Source organism: Ciconia boyciana, chromosome 17 (genome assembly GCF_034638445.1).
Source record: "Ciconia boyciana chromosome 17, ASM3463844v1, whole genome shotgun sequence".
NCBI lineage: Eukaryota > Metazoa > Chordata > Aves > Ciconiiformes > Ciconiidae > Ciconia > Ciconia boyciana.
Genome location: NC_132950.1, coordinates 10,324,011 through 10,348,868, shown reverse-complemented (window position 1 = coordinate 10,348,868; position 24,858 = coordinate 10,324,011). Strand labels below are relative to the sequence as shown.

Sequence of the window (24,858 nt, the reverse complement as noted above, 5' to 3'; positions counted from 1 at the left end):
CAAAGTCCCTCTGACTCGCCGTATCTCAAAAATATTTCCCTATAATCATTACTTAATTGTTGGGGGTTTTTTGTGAAGTAGCTTCGTATTATTATTGCAGATTATTTACAAAAAGCAGAATTCTGCTAAAACATGATGTGGGTCATCTTTAGGAGTTTGCATACTAGGAACCCAGTAAGGGAGTTTTCTGGGTTTTTATTACTCCAGCAAGTGAACTTCCAGTCATCAAAATAAAATTTGTGACTAAGAAAATACGTGAGCGTGTGAATGCTCAAACAATCATTTAGGGCTTAAATTTTTACATGTCAAAGTCAGCATTTTAGTCTATCCTCTATTTAAGAAACCATTCCTTGTCTGTCCTGATCTGTTCCAAGCAACTGGAGGCAGGGAGGGGAAGTCCATCCCAGGCATTTAAACTTGATAAAACTTTTTTCTTTTTCTTCTTTTTTTTTAAAAAAAGAAAGAAAAAACCCTAAACCTGAACAAAACCACAGTCCCACACTAGAAGCAAGTGGAAAACTTTGTTTTCTCAAATGGTCACAGAGCAGAAACGTAAGAGTAGAATTTGTAATTGCATTTAATGGATTCTGGTCAGGCAAGTCCTACTCAGTGCACTAGGATTTATTCTTTTAAGACATTCATGTGCTTTTGAAATGTAGATCCCACACCTCCAACACAGACACAGCTAACAGAACTATCTTCACCCCTCAGTCTGGAAGGAAACTTGGTAAAGGACTCCAAGAGCCCATTCTCATCTGTAATTTGCATTTATTGCCACCAGTGAGGATTTGAGACACACTGTACTAGGCACTGTACACACATGAGACCACTTTTACCCCCTGCTGCTTCACAGACAGTCTTGAATGGAGTGCAGCAGAGCACATCTCAAATATTTGAAAAGAGCTGAAGGTGGGAGAGATATCAAGGTGCAATAAGAGTATTCGTTCACCATAGGCCTGCTGTGTTCATAACTAAATGGTTTCATATCTTTCTAATTATAACGAACTGATGAATGAGAAAAATACCTCGAATCATTATCTGCTAATCTAATTCTGATGTTAAACTACAAAAGGCTTCCTCACAGAACAACAGAACTACATATGCAAATTGCAACTTTTCTCACATCCCACATTTTCTAGGAAACAAGTGGTTTAGAATAGCAGTCAGAGGGTGACATTCGCTACAGATTTACATGAACCGGGGGGGGGGGAGGGGGGGGAATCCCAAAACCCCAGATTCTTACCAGGACCCTCCTATGTGACATTGTTATCATGTAAGCTGTACTCCCACACTATTGCCAGCACAAACTTTGTAGCAGAACATTGCAGGGGAAAAGGCCATGGCTTTTATGGTCAAAGCTGAATTTAAAAAAAAAAAAAGAGAGAGAAGAAAACAGATGTAATACTCATAGAATTCCGTTTTAATAAGCTCACTGTAACTAGCAGCAGCAGATAAGAAAATGAAGTCTTAACATTATCTTCTTTCTCAGGAAGTCCCACCCTATTTTTAATAAATTTTGTGTTTATTTTTTAACCACAAATATTCAGACAGGATTTCTGCAAACCCAGTAATCATCCGCCTTGTTGAAGGGATGTGTTAATAAATGCAGTGCTCACCAGGGTGGCAGTGTGGTGTAGCCAGGGGCCTCTCAGAGTGAGATGATTTGGATTTTTCCCGCTTATTTTCAGTACAAGGGCACTTTTCTTTTTACACCTGCCCTATAGATCCCCACTTCCCAGCACTCTCATGACTTGTTCAAGCAGTTGCCCTTCCCCAGCCACCCTGACACTGCTGCCTCTGCCATAACAGCCAGGCCCTTTACCCCTGGGCTGGCAGTCGTCCCCTACTACTTCTCGGCAGCAGCAGCCACTTCATACCTTCCTCCTTCCTGATGAGTCAATACCATGTAAGCAGACTGGGGAGGCAGGAGAGAACACTCTGTCCCTCTGCCCCAAAGGGCTGAGCTCTAGTGACAGCACAGCGTGGAGGTGACAACTACTGCTACGCAGGCAATAGTGACAGGAGACCTGCTATGCACACCCACATGTGGCAACCACCATACCTGTACATCAGGTTGCAGCAGGTATGGGAAGAGGGGTTTGGACAGCAGTTCCCAGTCCTCTACATGAAAAGACAGCAAGGGAAATGGAAGAATCCCACAGACCTTATTTGGGCTGTGCACTACCTCTGTTTAATTTTGCCACCCCTTTATAAGAGAATTAGTATTTTTGCTGAGCCACTTCCCTCTGGATGTTTTTGTTCAGGGAGTTCATGACAGGTTTAAAGCCACTCAGAATTGCTGCTCATATTACTACTCAATGCATAATTTCAGCCCATGTTATTAATAGCATTATCTACACAACCAAAGAAAATGAGGTACGTCACACGCATTCTTAGCTATTTTAAGGTTTGTGGGTAAGTGATCCCCTACTTTTACTGCAGTTGCCTTTGCAACACACAGAAGAAAACACCATAAGGCACCCTCCACTCTTGATGTTCTCTTAAGTAAAGCTTCCCTGTGCGTGGAAGGGTGACACAATCACACTTGAGGCCCACAAAGAACAGTAGAAAACCTTTTTTTTCCTGGCAGACTTTGCTGACGTTCCTCCAACCCAGAAGAAACAAGGTGCTACAACTAATGAAAGTCACAAGGTAAGTGTAATGCATTAGAGATTTTTATAAATACCACATCCTTCCTGATTTTCTATCAACCTGTTGGATTATGCCATATATGGGGAAAAGTGTGATAGAATTAATCAGCCTGCTGGAGTGAACGCTAAAGGAACAGATGAGCTTTGGCAAGGCTGTTGCTAGCGTTGAAAAAGAAAAACTGTGACAAAAAAAAAAAGCAGACCTAAATCCAGAAGCATGTCATTCAGAAAGTGAGACATGCTATGATTTATCAATGTAGCAAAAACTGATGGGAACATAGATCTCCCATTTCAAAGTATTGTCTCCGTGTAGATTAAGAGTAGTATCTGTCATCAGGAAACAATGGGAAAAGAAATATGTTTGATAAAAGCAATTCTGTGCTCTCTTGTAGACAGAAAACCACTGTGTCATTGGAATGGAAGTGAAGGATTTCTCTGCAGTTCAATCCCCAGCAGCAAAAAAAAAAAAAAAGTGTAACAAGAGGAAGTGCAAATAATTAATAACAGAAGATCAAATGAAAGGAGTGGCTTTGCAAGAAGTGCCTAATGTTTACCCCGTCTCAGAACTGTCCAAATTGCGTTGTAGAAAGAGGATGCTTGCATTGCTCCCAGAGTGCAACAGCCAACCCTGTGCACAGCAGGCAGTGGCTTACCACTGTGGCACAACAGGGCAACTTTCCCTTTCAAAGAAAGAGCTGCTTTCTTCTCAGCTCAACAGCTGCTGCACACAGGGTCTCCAACATCTTAGCAGTTTGATTGTTGTATACAGAAAAAGCAATACCAAAGCATAAAACACGTAACAACTTCATGAATGTTTTGCCAGCAGCTGATACAATGGAAAGCGCATCTCAAAACAGCAGGACAGCGGAGTAAAACAAAAACCATGGAGCCAGTACCATCATGTCACTTGGCACATCCTTGCACCTCCCTTAAATCCATTTCAGGTCTTGGAAGGGAAGGCCAAAGCATCTTATTTGCTAATTAAGGTTTCACACAATTCAAACACTGAACAAACAAAGGACATCCCCAAATAGAGAAACCTGCCAGCCTTCATGACCTTGCCAACAGACTGATGTCTCAGTTCAGTGCTTTCACAACACAGATAGTAAAAGAACTCTGGACAACTGCATATACAAATGTGTATGCATCACACACATTTTTATGCTGGTATGCACACACCATCACTGTTCATGATCCAAAAGTTACACCTCCCTGTTTGAGTTAAGAACACTCCAGACACCCTACAGACAGGGATAAAAAAAGACATTAAAATAACAGACCTCGATTTTATGGTGCGAAACAGCTAATGATAGTAATTAAGGATTTTGAAGTTCTTTACCAAATGGCATTATCTAAGATAGTATCGTGCCTGTAATCTGTCCAGAGTCAGGGAAGAACCGCTGATCAAGCCAACAAAGCAACGAAAAAAGTCCGACAGCTTGCCATCTGCTCAAACCACTACATCACACCTCATTCCCCTAAATACAGCAATAACCCACAACAGGATGCAGATGACCAGATTGTTTAGCTGTCATTTCAACTGAACACGCGGTGCCTGTTGATGTGTTACAGTGGACTCTCAAAACCAAACGTGACATATTGCTGCGGGATAAATAGCTCCTTCAACGTTATACCTTGCCATTTTTGTGGATCAATTGTAGCCATGCAGCAAGGTAAACCATTAGGAGTTAATCAAAATTTTGCCTACTATATTAAGTATTTGCATGTGTTTTTATTATATAAAACATACTGTTAAATGATCCATAAAAGCCTTTGGCACTCACTCTCCCTTTGGTTAGAAGCCCAGCTACTCCTAGAAGAGCTTTTGGCCTAGCAGCTCCTTTCAGCTACTATAATAAAAATTAGGCCTGGAATATTGAGTAGACTCTTGAGCAGATTCTTAGCAATAGAAAACAAGTTCAGAGTAGCTGGAGGTTGCCAAATTGCTGCAGCTTGAAAAAGAAAATTGGTACCTTCAAGGAAGGGAGCAATTTGAAGTTGTTACAAAGCACTTGGACACCACGATGATGGGCAAGAGTTTCTCCTCTCATTTCTCTTTCTCTTATCACTTCCCAGCTGTTTCTTCCCCTTTCAGGTAGTTTCAATTTATCCTTCCATTTTTACCCGCACAGTTAACTAATAGCCTTCTAGTTGAGATTCTGCTGTTTTTAGTGATGAGGTACCAGCTGTGCATCCCTGCAAGCTGGTGCACATATGACCTTGAAATTTTCCATGTAGCCAATCAGAAAATGCCCTTAAACAGCATTTCCTATCTCCCAGAGAGCATCTCTCAATTTTTAGTATTAGATATATATCACACTATAACATCCAAAGCATTGTGCAAACGTTAGCTAGCTAATACCAAGAAAAATCACTCCTCTCCCAGCCCATACCTTGTTATTGTCTAAGTAACAGTTCCTCCATTTCACCGAAGCCAGCCTAGGGAGTTCTTTTTGCTCGCTCCTCTGCAGGAATATTAAAACAGAATGAGAATGAAGATAGCTGTTAATTTTATGTCACAGCTAGGAAACTGAAGGTCTTCAGATCACACCTTCTCCTCAGTCTTTTAATTGCAAAATTATACTTCAAGATTTGACACAAGTCTCTCACCTCCCTATTTTCAAGCTACTAGCAAGCAAAACCAGACAAGAAACTACTTTTTTTCTAATCTGCAGAGCCTGCACAATGCTTTAATTTCAAATAGGTGAAATACTGCTAATTACTAGCATATTCTAACAGTCCTTGCGATTTCACAGAGAGCTATGTCAAACTAAACCAAATTATAGGTCAGAATGTGCCAATCTTTTCATCATTATCACTGATTTCCATAGTGGTTTATGCCCTCCCTCCCCCCCCACCCCCCCCAATGTCTTACCAGGTTCTTTGAGCCTCTGGCTAGCATTGCTCAGCCGCTCCGTAATTATTCATCACACTAGATTCAGCAACAAGACATTCACAGCATGCTCTTCTCACATTTCGTTTAAACTTTAGGTACAATAGCGGATAATAGAAAATTTAGATTTTTGAGGCAAGAGACACTGGAACTTGGGTGGAATCAGCTGACTAACAGAATTATTGCTAAAAAAAAAGGGGGTAAAAAAAGATTCTTGAGCAGACATAATGCCTTTCTTCTTTTTCTGGATAAGCACTAATCTAGACCCTAGAATACTCCCACTTCTAGATATGGTGCTTAGTAACGCATTCCTAATTTCATATTCAATTTTAAGTACAATAATGGGAATGTTCCCTAAATAAGTTAGTTCATGACTTCCTGTGGTCCTCTTCCAGATCCCACACTTCTTGCTTTTCCCATCAGACCTACGTTAACTCAGCAGCGCTTTGACCAGCAGTGTCCCGGGATCCTTGCCTGGCATCAGGAGCCGTTCTGCCCCACCCTGTACCCACCCGTGGCCTCTTTCCCTGCAATTAGACTCCACCTTCTTAAGATAGAGATGCATGCCCTGCATCTGCCGTAGCACCTAGCACAACAGGATCTTATCATCTAGAGCCCTGGCTGTGAATTATACAAGCAATAAATCATCAAAATCAATTTTTTTCTGCAGATTAATGTTATGTAAGTTATGCCTGCTATAAAGTATAAACAGCACAAAATGCACCTCTTTGCATTTCAGCATGTTGTGGAAGATCATAAAAGCACTTAATATATTAAGTCAGTTAAGCTAGATAGCACAACTGCAGTAATTAGCAACAATTCTCCCAATCCCCATATGCCAGACAAAGGATCATGTTTAGCATTTTCAGGCTGGTAGGAGGGAATCAGAACATTGCAGAAATTAAATGGCACACACTGCCTTTTTTTTTTTTTCTTCCGCCTATCTCAGCAGAGCCTATGTTTCACTACAGCTACCCCATTGCACTACCAATACAAGGGACTGAAACCCATCACGTAAAGAAGGCTGGCCTTTTTGGTTTTATTATTTTAAGCATAACAGGGTGTTCAAAGCTTTAAGAAAGAGAAATGAAGCCACTTCTCTTGATAGCTACATTCTGTAGGCTAGAGGGAAATTCCCTTGCTTTTTTCTTTTTCTTTTTTTAATAAAACCAAAACAAAAAAAAATACCCCCAGACCTGACTTCCTCTGGAAAATCCATGAACTAAGCATCAAGTGGAAAATTAAAAATACTCCAAGCACTGGCCACACCCTTCTTGCATACAGGGTCAGGCACAGGGCAGTGTGATGCGAGACAGGTATGGGAGCAGGAGAAAGACAGGAAACGCAAGGTGGGATGTGCACGAAAAGGGCATCAGTGACAACAGAGGGATGAGACGTGAATACTACCAGGAGACTGAACTTCATTACCCCTTGCAACCCTGGCACACGTCATGTGCCCAGAAGCCTCATCACGCTGCATGCCAGCAGGCAGCCAGCCCAGTGGCACCGATTGCCCTAGGAATCGTAGCCAGTCTGACACTCCCGTGCAAAGAACAAGATCACTGGAGACAGATACCAAAATCTTCTAAAGGAGCAGGGAAAGAATATACAGATTTGAGAGCCTCTGCCATAAAGGGAGGCTCTGAAATTGAGGGTGCCATGACTCAGAGAGGGGAGAGACTTGATGCAGACAGTCTCCTGGCTCTGAGCCCCACTTGCTCCGACCAGTTGTTATTTTCCATCCTCTTTGTATGCGCAGATAGAACATGGCAAAAGTTTTTCCCCATCGAGTTGTTCAGAGAAAAGCTTCAAGACTGGGAACAACAAACAGGACAGGAGAACCCCTTCTGGTGGCCTGACATTTTATTTCTGTTGCAAAGAGAGGAAAATCCCTTTTTATTCCTCTCCAGTTTTTATTACTTTATGATTTATTTTATTATTTTATTCGTCTCCATTACAAAGAGAGGCAAAATCTCATGGGAGAGCAGCTGTTTGCTGAGGAGGGCTCGCAGCATGCCCAGGGCAGAGCTGTGAACGTAGGGCACAGGGCACAGGAGATCTGCAAGCTCCTCGCTTCATCTCCCTGGGACGGAGCAGTGCACAAGAGGGCTGGCACATTGCTCTCTGAACCAGGAGGGTTTTTCCCAGGAGTTAATTTTCTTTGTATCTGACTGAAAAAAGCATCACTAAGTTCTGTACTGCCTCCCTGAAGGCATCCTTGTCTTGATGGGCATTTCTCTACGAGGTTGTTTCTCCTTCTCTTTCCGCTTCCATTTTGAGACTAGGAGAGATCTTGCCCTAGCTCCCAGAGCAACTAGGTTTCCCACCTAGTTATGCCCACCTTTCTCCCTTGCTGTCGATTTCCAGCCCTCTCCTCCCTCCCAAGCACTGCTTAGTTCTCCCACCTCTCACATTTCTTTTTTTGCTCCCTACCTCTACATTGTGGCTCCTATTTGGCTTATACATTCGGTGCCTCTCTGCACATCTTGCTAATCCCGTGCAAACGCCTGCCACATGCCCCAGGCAGAGCTGACCTTTTGGCACAGGCATACCAGTCTCATAATTTTCCAGGCTTCTTCTATTAGTTACTAAGATGGTGGGTAAATTTGTTAGGGAGGGGGAAGGGAACAAGGCAGATATCACCTACCGCAGTTTGTATTACATGATCCAAAAGATTAACAAAAGAAGTTAAATTACTTTCAATATTAAGAGTTACCCAACTTGTTATAAGATTTTATTTTATAAACAGCAGCAAAGGGATGGGCTTATTAACATCTCATTAACAATGCCTATTTCAGTTTACATAAAAACTTGAAAACTTCTGAAGCACAATAAGAAGGAAAGCCTTTAACTGTCTTGTTTCTCACAGGTTGCAAGTTGCAAAGTGTGGAGGAACCTGATAATGCTCTTTCAGTTCCTGAGGACTTCAAGCAGCTTAAAAAAAAAAAGAGTTGTAGGATATTAGCAAACATCATCAATAAGCTCACCAACAGCTGGCTGAAAAGCTAAAGACAAACATCTACAAAACTGCTGAAGTGCAAAATAACATAGAAACACCAGAAGATACATCGATTGACAAGGAGGTGTCCAGCACGTGAGGTTAGTCACTAGTAGCTTAGGGCACCATGGAAGGTTTGGCTCGCTGTGTCTTCCAGTGTGGGAATACTTGGACCACATCTGATCAGATTTTGCAAGAAGAGGTTACGTGGAAAATATTGATGCAGATGTATTTGTGGCTTCTAGACACCACTGGTTACAAATGGTGTTTGTATTCTTTACCATATTAGTTCAAACAAATGATTAAATGAGCATCTCCCAACACTTGGCAAAAAGGGACTCCTATAGTATATTAAGATGCTTCTAATAATGCCACGTAACTAGGCCCAAATTCTTTCAGATCTCTTCCCCTGCTACAAGATTTATGAACTTGAGCTGTATTTATTGGCATCCAACTGCAGGGAGAAGACAGGTCTCCAGTTGGCTGTGAAAGTTTTCATCATGCTTAAGCATCAGGAAAGGAATTTCCAGATCCAATTAGCAAAGCCTCCGCCCCTACAGTCTGAGCAGTTGTGCTGAGTACCATTAATCACTCTATCAAATGAAGCGTTCACCACCCTCCTGGTAGGAACAAGTAATGAGGAATGTTTTTCAGTAACAATTCCTATTTAGTATTACATTGTTATATATCTGGCAATGATGTTAGGGTTTTGTGTTTAACTAAACCACGTGTACATACAGTTGGTTTAAGTATAATGTAAAATACCTGTACATTTATCTGCGTTTATCAGCTCTCCTTCCTGTGACCTACCAGTAAATAAATATTGCATCAGATGCCTGCGTATATTATAGGCAACCTGACTCATCACATCACACGTGGTATTCATGCTAAATCCAGCGAAAACAGCAAATAACAAACAGCAGCATAAACACAGCATCTTCACAGCTGTTTCCTTTTTGGCTACATGCTTACTCTTGCACTGGAAGAGCTGCTGTACTAGAGAAGTTGGTTAATGTTTGCACTTCCACAGCTCCTGGAAGACTAAGACACTCAAATAGTAGAAATTAATATTCACAAAAGAGCTGTCAGGGGAAAAGGAAAAGTTTTCCCTAAGGTGCACTGTTACAGTACAGTGTGTTTGACTGGCACTTAGGCTCCCTTTCCTTCACAGGGAGAAATATGAGATGCATAATCTGTTTGTACTCCTGACTTTTCCCCATCTAATTAGAACATTGTTTCAAAGGACTCCTGCCCTTAAGTAGGCAATATAATCCAATAGATTTACATAGATGTGGTCTGGGTTATGCCATCTGCCGACATGACGGGCTTCAAAGTAGAAAGTAATGTTGACTTCCAGAGGGGCAGGGGGAAGGGATACAACCACAGACTTCTGAGGACTCAAAGGCATGTCTCATGCCTGATCTCACAGGAGTGGACTCGTCCACAAGACCTTACATGATGAACAAAGTGAACTGAAATCTGACTCAGTGCTACCAAAAAAATTCAAGAGATGGAGAAGGTTTATAGTTTCAGTGGTCAGAGTACAGCTTTGAACGTTATTATATGGTTCAACAATGAAGAGAGGCATTTTGCAACCTCAGCTGTCTAGTCTCCTGCTCTGCTACTGTACTGAGTAATGCCAGAGGAGACTACCAAGACCACTGCTCCGCTGCAAACCAGGTTAATGGACAACAACTAAATACAGCAAGATCCTCAGATGAAGACAGGCCAGGGAAGTCCATCTATACCTCCTGCTTGTGTATTTATGGCTTTGGCTGAGCTCTGGGTGCAGCATACACTGAAAGGCAGAAGAACAAAGACTGGGATTTTCAAGGGGAACTCAAGGCCTTCTCCATCCTCTGAAACAGTGAAGTGTACACATGATAAGCCAAGAGACCCACTCCATGCTGTAGTCACATGCTCCATGGAAGCTGTAATCTTACAAGGACACAGATATGGCCATGCAAATATGGGTTATGCCTATGCTAACAACCAGCGTATGTCCCTAGAGCTCCTAAATGGCTTTTAACTAGCTGCCAATGTGTGTGAAAGCTTGTTCTGAAGCAGCTTCGTTTCTCTTGTGCTCCTGTTAGCCAGGAACACGCTACCCATCAATACCCTGACTTGAGAGATGAGAGCATAAGCTGGCAACCTCTTGGTTTAAACCTCTGGAGGTGAAAAGGAGAGGAGCTGCCCGCCACACTGGGGACAGATGTCACGATTGCAGGCAGCAAACACAGCAGGAGGGCAGTTGGTAACAGGCATTGAGAAACCAGCTGCATTTTCAACATTCCCTTCAACCAAACCACCTCCAACATAGTCCTTGCAAAAACCAGGCTGAAGCTAGCATAGGTACACTCAGCTGTGCTATCACCACTGCTTCACTCTGCATAGCTTACCTTGCGTTAAGTAATACATAATATACTGTAAAATCCTAGTATAGGCTAAACAAGTTGTAACATACCTCAGATGGTCATAAGCAAACCTAACAGCAAAGCATTAGAAGGTAATTGTCTTTGTGTCTGCTCAGCACCAGCCTGTGCAAGGCTCCTGCATCAGAGCTGACAGCAAAGTTTCAGACGTGGGGGAGGCAGAAAGCAGACACAGGAGGGAAAATGCCACAAACATCTCAAGGGGAGGGCTTGTCTTAATGGATTTTTGTCAATATTGAATTCAATCATGGGTAAAGGCCAAACTTCCCTAAGACAGCCTGAAAATAAGAACCTATCTCTGTTTCAAGACTCATCAATAGGTACTTTCCCAAGGCTACTACCTGCACCAGGCATTTGGCTCAGCAGGTGCTCAGCATTGCTGGATGCACAGAGAAACGCTTGACCAAAAGCATCCGAACTTTTGCCAAGAGCAGCGCTGGTCCCTCCGCAAAGCCGTGCCCGGGGACCTCAGAGAGAGGGGGCCTTTGTGTAGCCCTCGAGATGACTCCCAGTGCCAGAAGCGACCTGGCACAGGAGCCCAGCTGAATCACAGCTGCAGCAATTACACTAATTGTCTGAGGGACAAAACAATTGCACTTGTCTGACTGGTCAGGGCATGACAGGAGCCCGACACATTTTTCTTTGTGAAAGCATTTTGCCTTGAAGTAAATTTCCAAAACAAAGTCCCTTTAACTCCAAGTCTTTCCAGACTTCTTCCTGGCAAGTGCAATTTATTCTTTCTAAAAAGGAGAGCTTTAAAAGAGATGTTACCCAGGAGAGTGAGATCTCACTGCTGTTGGCTTTCACTGCCATCTGTGAAGGAGGTAACCCTGAATTTCCATTACACTGTGATGGGAATTGAGGTCTCAACTCCAACCAGCTCCCTGAAAAACACCTAGGGTGCAGCCCAAGGTCCCTTTTTGCTGGTTGCACCTCTGTTCCCCATTCAAATGGGACTGCCTCTGTTACAGAGATCATCCCTGGCCCCATGTGAGCCAGGCTTTCTGGCCCCTGCCTCGGGGCCAGTGCTTCCCCGCAGCATAGCTCAGCAGCTGCGGTGGGAGACTGGAGAAAGGCCCATCCTGAACTTGCTGGTGCACAAGCTGTGGAGGAAAATTGTGATTGCTCACACTGGGAACCTCACCCACACTCGCAGATAGCCAATGCAGCACACAGAGCCTTGCATCTGACTCAGAAAAAGCAGCACTTTGCACCACCTTCAGAGGCCAAAATAATCCGGACTGAGGCACAGTTACAGGCACTGGACTCACTGCAGGTGCAAACCCAGTGCCAACCAAGAGCCCCAGAGACTCTACCAAGCTCCCATGGGCGCAAAGCAAAGCAAAGCAAGGGACCTTTCCTTCCCTTTAGCCCACAGGAGCCGTTGACAGCATTGAACACCCTGAGCACCACCAGCAAGGGGAAAATCCAGGGGTCTCTGCCTATTTCTTTAGGACCACAAATCAACAGCAAAACTGATGGGAGAGGTGACTCTGCCCCAGAGGGCCACAGTGTTGTGGGGCTGGAGGACACCAGCAGTCTCCATGGCTGGCGGAACTCAGAACCAGTGTCCGGGCATCCCGGTCACCTTGGTCACTCTGGCTCGTTTTGGTCCCAACACGGCTCCGTGGCAGTTTTCCCTTCCTACCTGGCGTGAGTGAGGCCCTGGGGAAGGGAGAGGGAGTCTGCGTGCCATGGAGGAGATGGGCTTTAAGGACGAAGTGTGCAGAGCCAGGGCAAGGGACAGCAGCAGGGACAGCACGGACAGCCAGGTGAGCACAGGCAGGGAGATCAGCACATAGCGGGAGCAAAGCAGAGTCCAGCTTTAGTTTCACCTCTGAAATGTGGTTTGGGATCAAATTTGGAGATAAATAATCTTCCAAGGGAGCAGAGCATGTCAGAGAGGAAAGGACTTCTCTTCCTACATGCTTCAGCATATTTTAAAAGGCAACATAAGCTTGTGTTTAAGTCAGTTATGTAAGTGTTGCTTTACAAAAGATGAGCGGAGGAGTTACCTACACAAATGTTGACACAGGGAAAATACACAAATGTTGACACAGGGAAAATACACAAATGTTGACACAGGGAAAACAGCCATTGCCCTTTGCAAGTGAAAATATCCCCCTCCCCAGACCAGGGTGATGCAAATGCAGTGGCCAAGGATTCTGTTTTGTTTTCAATCTGGCTTTGCAGTAGGTCAGCCATGGTACCTTTGCCATCAATAAAAGCTGTGGATGGAGCAGTGTGGCATTACAATGAGCCCATTGTAACCACATATTTCCACTTAAGTGACTGCCAGCCCATATTTGATTAATGCCATTAGGAACGAGTGGCCATTGTTTACCTTGTAATTTATTAAAGGTAGGCTTTCTAAAAGGGACTTCAAGTAAGCACCTAATTCTTACGGACTTTTAATTATAATTGAATACCTAGCTTCATTAAGCACCTCTGAAAACCCAATCTGAAGTTATTTGGCAGGAAGAGAAATGTTTGAGCCTTAGGACAGGGTTTGTCCTTGGCAGTTTTTTAAAGAGAGGATGCAAGTTTTGCAGGAACTGGAAGACTAACCTATGGCTTTGGCAATTTGTAGACCACAGAGAAGGATCTGGCTGGCACGGCGAAGGAGGCAGCTTTTGTAACGGGCAGTGAGAGTGCTCCACCATGCAAGACCCCGCTCATCTGCTGTGCAGACGGCCTTGATCAAGACACGTTTAAAATTGTGAGATACTAAATAGGATTTAGCAATAGAAAAAGTCAGTAGCATCTCAGATTGTTGAGAGAGAGGGAGCAAATAAAACCCAGGACTTTGGCAGAGGAACCAAAAAGCAGGACAAGACGCTTTATTCTGTAGCTTTCTTCCCTGTCTGAAAGTTTTTACCTCATCATTGGTTTCCAGTCATCTGGACATCACACTTCTAGTTTAAAAAACAAAAACAAAACAAAAAAACACCACCACAAAAAAATAATCACATTTCACATACACTGTTCAGTTTTTCGAAACAAGTACTGCTACATTGTCATTTCACATGACATCATGTTCTCCCTGGCTATGGTGGTTTGGTTCCTCTGCATCACTCACACCGCAGCCAAAAAGCTCCATCTCATACCATCCTCCCCCACTGTGGGATATGACCTTCCCGCTTCTGATGCATCATGGCATAACCACGCACAGCCCCAGTCACAGCCCGGTGCACATAACAGGCAAAAAGAAGACGGACAAAAGGGAGGGCATTTGCAGCATTTGCTCCTGCATCACGTGCGAGCATTTGCAACACATCCCAGGTTTGGCCACAGGAAGAAGCAGTGTGAGAAAAGCAGTATAGTTCCCTTTCCCCCTCCCTGCAGAACAACAGCTCTTTTGTAGCTTGAAACTTCTCTCTTTCGTCCTAAAGTGGTAAAAAGGAATTCCCAGTCTTGGAAATCCCTCAATTCCCTTTTCACGTCACCTTCGACATGCTTCGCCCAGGGTGTTGCCAACCTTGAGACATGCAGGAGCGACTCGCTCCTGCATGGACATGCAGGTGCAACCTGCAGAGCGGTGGGACCGCCTGACAGAGATCCTGCTGAAGACCCACATCAGCTCCCCCATGTCCAGAGACACTCACCAAAACACAACGCTCCTTCAGTGCTTTCCCAGCCAGCTATTTAATCAGTTTATTTAGTGAAAAGGAATGCCTGAGACTGGATTTAAAGTGCTGAACACCTGTGCCAACATTTTTTTCTTTACAGTGCAAGGAGCTTTTGAGACCCTTTAAGAAGTCACTTCGGAAACTGCATTTGCCCCGGCACCTCCCCACAGAGAAAAAACTGAAGTACACAAAGGAAAGTTTGACCATAATCGGGGACCGCATCGATCTGTTTCTCCAGCGGTACTGCAGAGCCTCAGAAGTCAAGCACTGGCAGAAGTAAGGGTCTCCTCTTACCCCACCCACACCGGTGGTACCACACCAGCGATGCTCCCAGCGAGACAGGCTCCTGCCCCTGCTGCTCCCAGCAGGCATTTAGACACTTACTTTGGTCCTACATTCCAGGCATGGGAAATGAGCTTGGGTGTCAACAGAAGACTTGTATAGCTTGCTCTAACTGCTGAATGCTCACAGATTTTGCAGGTAATTTTAGCAGAGGCCGTGTGGCAATTACTCCTGCCCAGCGCAAGGCCAATTTTGATGTGCTGTCCATCAGCAACATCCCTTTGCAAGTAAAGGGGCTCCTCTGTGGCCACCTGAGTTAACAGATAATCCTTCCCATGCTTAGGGAAGAACAATTATTTAAAAGTTTATAAGCTTTGGGGAGGAAAAAAAAAGGGGGGGGCAGGAGAAAAAAAGCTGTGCAAAGGGTATATCAGTGGTTACACTCACCAAGCGAGAATCAGGGAGCAGAACGAGGAAGAGGATGAAGTTTGTACTCACATGCACAATTCGCGTGTCTTTCTTTTCCCAAGGATGTTCTGGCAGTTTGTCTCCCTCTTCTCAAAGATGGATGCAAAGCAGCTGCAGAAGCTGTATAAGTACATCAAGAACAACCAAATGGATAAGTTTCTGGTAAGCAAAGATGAAAGTTAATACCCCACAAGGTGTTCCTGCTGTACTAACTTTAAGGGGATAACTATACCATGCAGCTTACATGGGTTGATCCATGTCAAAGGAGAAACCTGCTACCAAGAAGCCTATTTATCAAAAGGCCACAAATCCTGCATAGATATTGCCAGTTCCTACCATAACGCAGGCACTGAGCTACCACAACAGCCAGTAGCTTTCCCTAGCTAGCTCTGGGAAGCTGAGCTGATGTCCCCAGCAGCGCGGTCTACAATTTTCAGAGCTCTTCACTGATCTGTTTCCAGTCATGTTTTACAGACCAAATCTGATCTGTAGTATAATCTGATGATATAAAAGTTAAACTTTGAAACAAGTAACTAGTTCAGGTAAACCCTGTGCTTGCCAAAGCTCATTTCTGTGCCTGAGCATCAGCTACACAAGGAAACTGTAATGAACAGTTTCCCAAGAACACCGACTCTGCAGGGTTAACCCATTCAAACACACTCATAGCCAGCCATAAACATATCTCCTGAGCAAAGGCTGAGTACACCAGGAAGTTCAAAGGTCCACAAGAAACACATACTTTAAGAAGTTTATTAAAAAGAAATTAAAAACAGAACTACAATTTAAAAAATAAAAAAAGAGTTAACTAGGAAATGTTTTGAGTAAATTAGAAAAGGGAGGCAGGCGAGACCTCGTTAGGTTACCAGAGCACTGCTTGCTTCGTGTTAAAAAGGGAGCTGTGGTCACCCGATACCTGGCAGTGATAAGGCCATAAATAAGTTTGAGGCCGCAGGTAAACAGCCGTCTCCTCCAGTCAGAGAGAAAGAGGGAAGCCGGCCATGCAGTTTTTGCTTTTAGTTTATAGGGAAGCAAAACATTTATTTTTAAGGCTCTCAAAAGATATTGCAACAATGAGGAAATCAAACCTATTGTAAAGAAAAAACACCCAAACGCAAGTTCCCGTTGCTAGGATGAGACGCCTAAGATTAATTGGGAGATATTAAAAAAGCAACTGGCAGCTCCGGGAGGCAGGTGGCAACAGGCGTTCTTGCTCCCTCAAACTCGCGAGCGCTGCGGAGGGTGAATCGAGCTCCATTTCCAGCACGGCCCTTCTCAGAGGCTCGGCCGAGCCCAGGACACGACCTCGGCTGAGGACAAGCCCTGCTGCTCGCACAGGGCACGTGGCCGAGGGCAGCTCCCCATAGCCACCTTGGAACAAGTAGTAAAAAGCAAATAACCCCCCCAAACGCCTTCCCATCCTTTTGCTCTCCTGAATAAAAAATACAGCCAAAACACACAATTCCACATCTTCCTTTCCAAGGGGGGGGAAGGAAAAAACAGAACAGTGGGTGACAAGCATTAGTCACGCTGCGTCGTGCGCTATCGGGATGCACCGGCGCGTGCCGAGGAGCATGCACCAACCTGCAGCCAGCAAGAGCCTGCCGGCTACGGCTGCGTGGTGCTGCCTCCAAAAAGGCTGACAGAAGCAGCGACAAATTCTGCCGTTATGTAACAGTTGATAAATGCCTTTTGTTATGCAAGACAAGTGGGAGAAAAATAAGCATCTTTGCCCTTTGTGGGAAGGGAACAGCAGTCGGCTCCCTGCTAGAGCATAAACAACAGGCTGTGGATCCGGGGGGGACCGGCACGCTCCGTGCAACAGAAATAGATTATTTGGAAACGCCTCATTATTTAGATGAGTGAGCATAAAAATACAGAATCAATACGTAATTAGTAAGTGATTGAGGTTGTCAGCATGGTAATTTGATAATTTTGTGAGTTTTGTTAAAGGAGAGAGGCTAGTGAGCAGCCGACCACTAGCCTTGTTCACCAGTCATCTTAAAATTAGGGATCTATGTCCCCTTCCCTCACGTTTGGACTTTTAGGCTTTTTAAAATTATTATTAAAAAACACAACTCCATTTGAATTTAAACACTGGTCCCAGCTCTCTGTTTTTAGACTTACTGGAAATACCAGACCAGACCCACTTCTCAGCTTGGAGCTAGAGCAGAGCATCTCATTTTCCTTTGCAATCTGCTGGCTCCCGTACACTGCCGAAAGCTGTAGAAATCAGCCCCACGTCTCAGTCTGAGAGAATAAAGAAATAAGTCTTCTGGGCTATCTGAGGCTCTGGAAGTTGTGTTTTGTTTTTTTTTTTCTTTTGGTTGTTTTTTGTTTGTTTGGGTTTTTTCTTTTTTTTTTTTTAAAAAAAGGAGAAGTCAAACAGCATGACCACTGGCAACACAAAAATCATTTTCTCTGGGATTGCCTCGAAGGATGTGCAGCGCAGGTGGCTGCTCTCCATCCGGCTCCGTGGCACGATCCCACCACCCTTAGGATGCTCAGCGCAGGGACCCATCGCCACCCCGAGCCATCCTCCCCGTGCACAGAGTGCCATAAAGCGACAGTGACATCCAGTGGCAGCGCACGCCCGTCCACAGCACCCCCCCACCCGTGGCAGTGGGGCTGAGCAGCACCCACGTCCCATTACACACCCTTGAGTCTTGGTTCAAACGCAGCCACCAAACGGCACCGTCAGCCACAGACCATCTCCCCGAAGCGCCTGAAAAATGACAGTCCTCTCACTAGCGTGCTGAGAAGGGTTCTTGCTTTAAAACACAGATTTTAGGTGCTTGGGTAGACTGAGCTGGGCTGCACAAATAGCTGGGCTGGGCGTCCGCACAGGGAAACGGAGACTGCACAGAAAATGGGGCTTTCCAGAGGGCAGCAGGACTCGCTGCTGGGCAGGAGGGAGCCTCGGATCTCAACTGCGAGGAACACTTTGCAGGACAAGGATCTGTGCAGACGGTACAGTCATTTCTTAGCTCATTCCTGCTGCCACCCAACAGGACCATGGTTGAGCAAGAGTTATTGCCCAAGCATGAGTCAATGTGTGGTGTTTGCTCATATAAGTATCTTTAAAAGTGGTTTTTGTTGTTTTTGTTTTGTTTTTTTTTTTAAAGCAATTATGCTGTCCTTCAGAAAACCCAGATTCAGTTCCAGGACTTGAAGAAAAGAAACTGAAGCAGCTTTACATCAGCTGGGGTCTCTGCAGAGGTACAAGAGACCTGCAGGAACACCCGGGTCAAAGAGACACTCACCACCAACATGCCCGCAAAGGCACCGCCCAGCAGCAAGAATGACAGATGAGAGGTACTCGCATAGCCGGTGTCGTATTGGCACCAAGCAGGAAAAGCATTTTCCTGATCAAGGAGAGCCATCTGCACTTGACATTTTTGCAAAAGGATCAGCAGGTGAAGACGTGATCGGTGGCAGAGCTAGAGGAGTCGGGCAGGTTGAACTGCTGTCTCAGAAGAGACATGAGAGTAGGAAAAACAGCAGCGAGAGAAGCTCCTATAGCATAAGGCAGTAGTACGGAAGGAGAAGACAACCCTTTGTTGGCCCACGTCAGTTGGCATTAATTAGCATGTCTTTACATAGCAATCTGGATGCTCAAAACATACTTGTGGTTTGCCTTTGGGTCCACCCTAGCAAAGCCAAGCCACACATGCTTGTCTTCTGGAGCAAAAATGCAGACCAACCTGTAGCAGGCGTTTGCTAACCAGAGTCACTGGCAGCCTGTTTACTCCAGCCAGAACTCCGGCATATGCAAACCCCAGAGGAGGAATGAAAAAGGGACATTAGAAGCAATTGCTGACGAGATCGGCTTTGCCACAAACAGGTGCCACAGTCTGCCTGCGGAAGGAGGATTTGTCCCACATAAGCCTATTTTCAAGCTGCTAAAATGCAATCACATGTCCTGTGGGAGTTCTCATGCACTCATAACCATCTTGCTTTTCATCTCTTTTCTCCCCAGTCTCTCTATTTACCTCTAAAAAAGTCCAATCTGGTATGTAACAGCTCTGAGGGAGCACTTAAAATCCAAATTGATAAACTAAAAGTCAAAAAACAAGAGCTAGCTAGACAGCATGATCTGGGAGGCTGAGTAGGAGTCCCACACTAACCTGCCGGCTGCGCGGCTCCCAGCAGTCCTCCTCCGCTTGTCTGCTCCCTGTAAGAATGGGGAAAACATCACCCAACCAATTCTTATGTAGATAAATGCACCAGAGACACAACGTGCGTGAAACACTCAAAATTAGCGCGACTGAAACGTAATGAACATAGCAAGGGTTTGGGATTGCTGGTTGCTTCAGAGCCTGGGTGACGAGCCAGCATGAGCAGCCTGGTGTTCCTGTAGGTCTCTGGTGACAATGTATTTGTGGAATTGAACCATATGCAGAATCCACCCAGTAAAGCCCCAGGGGACAGCATGGGCATACCAGTATCAGCTCCTGTAGGAGATACAGCTTCTCGGAGGAGTTATGCCTTCTGTTTGTCTTTTTTTGTTTTTAAGGTTCTCACAGACAACTTCAGAGGTCAACAAAGACAGAAATCGATTAATACAGTATCATCACCTGAACAAAAAGCAGGGAATAAAGACAGTCTTCATGGTTTCCCAAAATCACAAAATACTGAAACACTTGCAGCATCATAGCAACAAGCTTCACCCCAAGCAAAATGAAAAATTGTGCTATTTTAAGCCATGTGATTTTATTTATTATTATCCTGGAGTTTCCCCAACAGCTGTGCACCAGCGTCGAGACTTGATCAAGGATGTGTAAGTATCAGACCTACCTTTACTACATCATTCTTTTTGTTTAAACCCCAATAATGGAAGAGCAGTGTCTGTAAGGAAACGGGCAGCTGCTCCTTTTCTTGCTGCGGCAGAAACCCTCTTCTGAGGAGAGCAGGGTCTGTTCCCCATTCACTTCTACTCAAATGTACGCACACACACTCGCAAACCCCACACATGGTCAGCAGCCATACCGACTAGGGAGGAGAGACCGAAGGAGGAAGGGAAGAGACCAGTGTACAGAATATATTCTGGTAAAAAAAAAAGTTTAACTTTTACACATACACTTGCCCTTTCTAACTGTTTTAGGCAAATAACAGCCATAAGCCCATATGCACATCAGTTTTCTTGATTCATTCATCAGTGTTCAGTCCATCCATTGATCCAGGCCAAGACGGCGGTAGCCCTGTTCGACTGCTGCTGCAGGAAGAGGCTCATCTGAGAGCTAACGCTTCAGGGTAGAAATAGCGAGAAGAGAAAATAGTAACAAAGCTGGCTGGTTTGTGCTTTAGGGTTGGCTAGATTTGATTTATGGTGGAATCGAGGTTTTAAGAAAACATCAGAAACATCAATAGCTTGGCATGGAAATCTTTTAGTCTGACCAGTAAAAGCCCAAAGATCCTTCCTTCCTACATGCTAAAAATCAGGTTGGGTAGGGGGGCTTAGTTATTGTCTTCAGATCTAAACCCAAGCAAGCAAAACCCCTCCTAGATCCCTTTGGAAGGGCAAATAACACAGGCCAGTTTTAGAATCAAGACAACAGATTTCCTTTTTAAATGGCATCTTGGATCACATCCACAGACCTTGGCAAGAGACTAAAGTCCCTGGCTGTGCTGCCCGCGGAGGCACTGCTGCCAATCGTACACAGAAAACTCTTCGTGAGAAGTTGTGAAGGAGGATGTCGTGCGGTGCCTTCACGGTGCAACAGATTCGGCTTCTTGCTTTGGGTTTCACTGTGCGTAAGAGCAGACACTTGTGCGGTGCAGACCTGCTTCAGCAGCAGAACATGAGGAATTTTCTTAGAATAATAGAATATTTCTTTCAGCTAAAGCTTTTGAGCTTTCTCCATAGCACGCACTCTATAAACCAAATGTAGTAGCGCATGTAGCCGCATCAGAAAAAATACTGTATGCCCTCAAAATGTCACACTTGTTTAATACAGAACTGAGCAAGATTAAAGCCTGCTCAAGTCTTGGATTATTCTACAATTTTTCCAGTAGGACTTGAGGTGAGTTAGAAGTGACAGGAAAGCTCTCAAGGAAAACTGAGCTCTGCCAGAAATAACCTCACCGTTTCCTGATCAGATGACGTGGGCAAAGAGAAGAGATTTCACCTTCAGAGGTCCCTGCTCTAACTGTATGATGAGAGAACCTTTGGTATGAACTACAGGATGCATCGGTGCCACTCACGCTACGTTACAGGGATTGCTTTTTCTGCTGTTTAATTTTGGAAGCTGGCAGGCAGTGGTGCCACCACAGCAGACTTGCACAACTGCACGATTGTAGCGCTCAACGCACATTTCCTAACTCGGGCTGTTTGCTCTTTTCAATTTAAATGGAACATCAGGGGAATTCATGGAAGTGTTGCACAACCTTGGCTTTGGCTCTTAAGGAAAGTAAGATTTTCATGCATTTTATAAAGTGTCAATGCATAATGTAGAAGCAAAAAAAAAGACACAAAAACCATTTACCCCCAAAACCACAAACCTGAAGAGATGCAAGCAGAAGCCACTATTGACAGTTAAGTTCAGGATAGTAAAGCACACGTTTTGTGCCACAGAAAGCAGAAACTTTGTTCAGAGGGAAACAAAAGATGTCAGGAATAAGCAGAACTTGTGCTGCCTGCAGCAATGATGCCTCATGGCAGCCAGTCACCCTGGGACGGACATCCCCAGCAGAGGAGCCGACCCTGTCAGAGATGCACTAGACTTTACCAGCCAGAAAGAGCTTCCCGTGCTTCAGAAAGTCCACGGCAGCATTTCTCTTAATGCTTCAAAAACCCCCAAACCACCCGCAAACAAACCAGCCTCCCCGCAGCAGCTTGCCTCAAGCCAGTTCTAGGGGAATTGTGCTCACGTTTCGTCAGCACGAGGAAGAGCGCGATCCTTGCTGATGTCAGCGTTTTAGACTTTGCTCAGACTAACCAGAGGAAGGTGGTCATTACTGGGAGGCAGCTTTTACCCAGCTTGATTTGTTACCTCCCCAAAAATCAGCAAGACAGCCTCATACCTCTGTTTGCAACACCAGGTTACTTTTACCTGGGCAGGAGCAGTTTGGGGTTTTGCTCTTGTTAATTCTTCCTTCATACCAGCTGAAGTGAATAGGCTTTTTACTGAGTCCTCTGTTGTTGGTTTGTGCTTGGTAGTTTGGCTTCAGCACTCCCAAAACGTCAATGTTTCCCTGGGGAAAAGGGAAAGAATTGAGAAAGTTGCAGGAACGCACGCAGATGCCCGGGGACTTGCCTCTTTCACCCATTTAATTTGCAACTTTCACCCATTTAAATTTGCATGGTACGACTTATCGGGCTACACCACCGCAACGGGCACTGCCACAGCCCTGACGACTTCAGCCTCACCACCTCTGGAGTCATCCTTGTTTTACAAGAGGTGAACCTGGCAGAGACCTTACCTGGGTTCCGCAGGGTGCAGCACCTTTCAGTTGTGCTCAGCCTCCTAACAGCTGGACCAGCGCTTGAAGGCATTTTTCCTTTGAAAACTGAAATCGCAGACCTGTGAAATGAGGAGAGACCCCTGCCTGAGCCCAGTGCACAACTGGAGGTTCATAGGTCATTTACAGGCAAACAGAAGACAAACTCAAATGACTCAGAAACCTGACGGTTTAAAAATAAGAGCTCCTAGAAGTGCTGGTTTCCAACCTTTCCTGCACGCAGGCAGCCACATGAGACGCTTTTGTGCTGTGACTGCTCACTTGCACAAGAGACTTTGTGTTCCCGTGGCTACTTTAGGGGAAAGAGACCAACGAGCAGGGAAGGATCCGCGCCTGACAGCTAACGAGGGCTCCCACCCTCCCTTTCATGGTGGTTCAGACTTTACAGGTACCCGACGGGCTCAGTCCGTTACCGCCGCAGCTCCCAACCACCACCTGTAGCGATTTGCCTGTAAAGGCCAGTATCAACAGCTTCACTTTGTACCCGCAAGAGCATCCAAGTATTAAGGATTACAGCAAGCGCCCAGAGGAACACGGAGCGACTGGCAGGTGTAGGGTATCAAAGGTAAAAGCCTTCAGAAGTGCCATTAAGAACCAGAAGCAACTTTGTCCTGCCGTTTGCTTTCTCCTGGAAACGCTCTCAGGCTGCCCCATTCCAGTGAAACGTGGAGGCTTGGGAGAAAATGGGTTTCCCCGTATCTGGACACCGCTACAAGACACAAGAACAACCACCCCACCCAAAGTCTCATTACAGACCCGCTCCATAGACAGAAGAAACTAGACCGTACCCATCTACTCCTGAACGCAGGGAACAGGAACCCGCCTGCTCCTTCTCCCGAGGCCTCGCTGGGTGGCTGGGACACAGCAGCCCCCTTCCAGGAGCTTGTAGGTAGCTGGAGATTGGAGGGAGCCGCACAGCTCTTCATTGGCAGTGAGCTTTTAGGGAAGTTTCCAGATAAATCTGCATAAATGGTCAATTGAATTATCAACAAGACAAGTTGAGAAGGGGAAAAACCAGAACCAAAATGAACTATGGCACCTCTCCCCAGGCAGCCACTCTCTTCTTAGAGAGCACACGCCTGGAAATGGGGTCCGGTCCATGAAGTAGCCAGAACTACCTCCTCTTTGCAACTCAAGACATCTCAGCTTAAAACCAGTGGTGGGTTCACAACACTGCTGAGCACAACCTCCTCCCTCGGAAAGGGCAGGACATTCTTCCTCCTGGGTGCAGGCAGGACTGGTTTTGGTTTAAAAAAATCTCACTACAGTGAGCTACCAACAGCTAAAGGTACTCTCGCACACAGACGTTACCACACTGCCACAGTACAGTCTGAATTACTGAACTATAAATACCACTTCATCTCTTTGGGGAGCGCATTGTCTACAGATTCTCATTTAAATACATAGAACAGAAAAACTGAAGCCATTAAAATCTATAGCCCAGTTTCATTAAGTGCTTCTGCTTTTTAATTCAACTGCTGGAGTATCAGCAGATCCTAGGTGAAAAGGCAACCACAGTTACAACTCAATATCCAGTAAAGAGAATCAAACACAAAACGCAGGGGTCAGCCACAATGAAAGCACCCCCGAGGCTCTATGATCAGAGCTTTATGGAAACCAAATCATCTTGCTCAAGGAAAATCGGCCGGCCTTGTACAGCTTCTTCCAGTAATAATGGCAGTAATGGTATCAGAAGTTATCCAACCGATATTTATCCTGGTTTTGAAGTTAACTGGATAAACCGGACACACTCGCGGACTGACCGCAGGACCTGCTCTCCCTACGGTTAGTTAATGAAACCAACAGCAATACAGGCTGTCCTCGCATCCCGGGGGGCCGCGCTGCAGGGAGCAGCGAAGAGGTGCAAGCCGACAGCAAGGGGGGCTAACTCGCTGCAAGGAGGTGCGCGGTTCTCCTCCATCCCCAAGGAGCCAGCCCGGGCGCACGCCAGGGCTGGACGCACCAGAATAAAGGTAACATTGGCAGAAGAGCTCAGAGGAAACGACGAACGCAGACCCGCTGCAAGGCAGCTCCGGCGCCCCAGAAG

At 45.3% G+C, this 24,858-nt stretch overlaps 1 protein-coding gene across 1 annotated transcript; it reads left to right on the top strand.

The window, feature by feature from the left end:
• Positions 1-12,668: 12,668 nt before the first annotated feature.
• On the top strand, positions 12,669-18,655 carry CHCT1 (CHD1 helical C-terminal domain containing 1). The gene is made up of 5 exons (XM_072882618.1): positions 12,669-12,746; positions 13,565-13,693; positions 14,704-14,879; positions 15,416-15,515; positions 18,476-18,655. Exons 1-5 carry the CDS (start codon positions 12,669-12,671, stop codon positions 18,653-18,655), a joined length of 663 nt encoding a protein of 220 aa, XP_072738719.1.
• The last annotated feature ends 6,203 nt before the right edge of the window (positions 18,656-24,858 follow it).

Excerpts from the sequence above, each read along its gene's own strand:
- CHCT1 (XM_072882618.1), top strand. The coding sequence starts at position 12,669 with ATGGAGGAGATGGGCTTTAAGGACGAAGTGTGCAGAGCCAGGGCAAGG. Across the intron at positions 14,880-15,415 it reads GAAGTCAAGCACTGGCAGAA|GATGTTCTGGCAGTTTGTCT; the intron begins GTAAGGGTCTCC and ends TCTTTTCCCAAG. Across the intron at positions 15,516-18,475 it reads ACCAAATGGATAAGTTTCTG|CAATTATGCTGTCCTTCAGA; the intron begins GTAAGCAAAGAT and ends TTTTTTTTAAAG.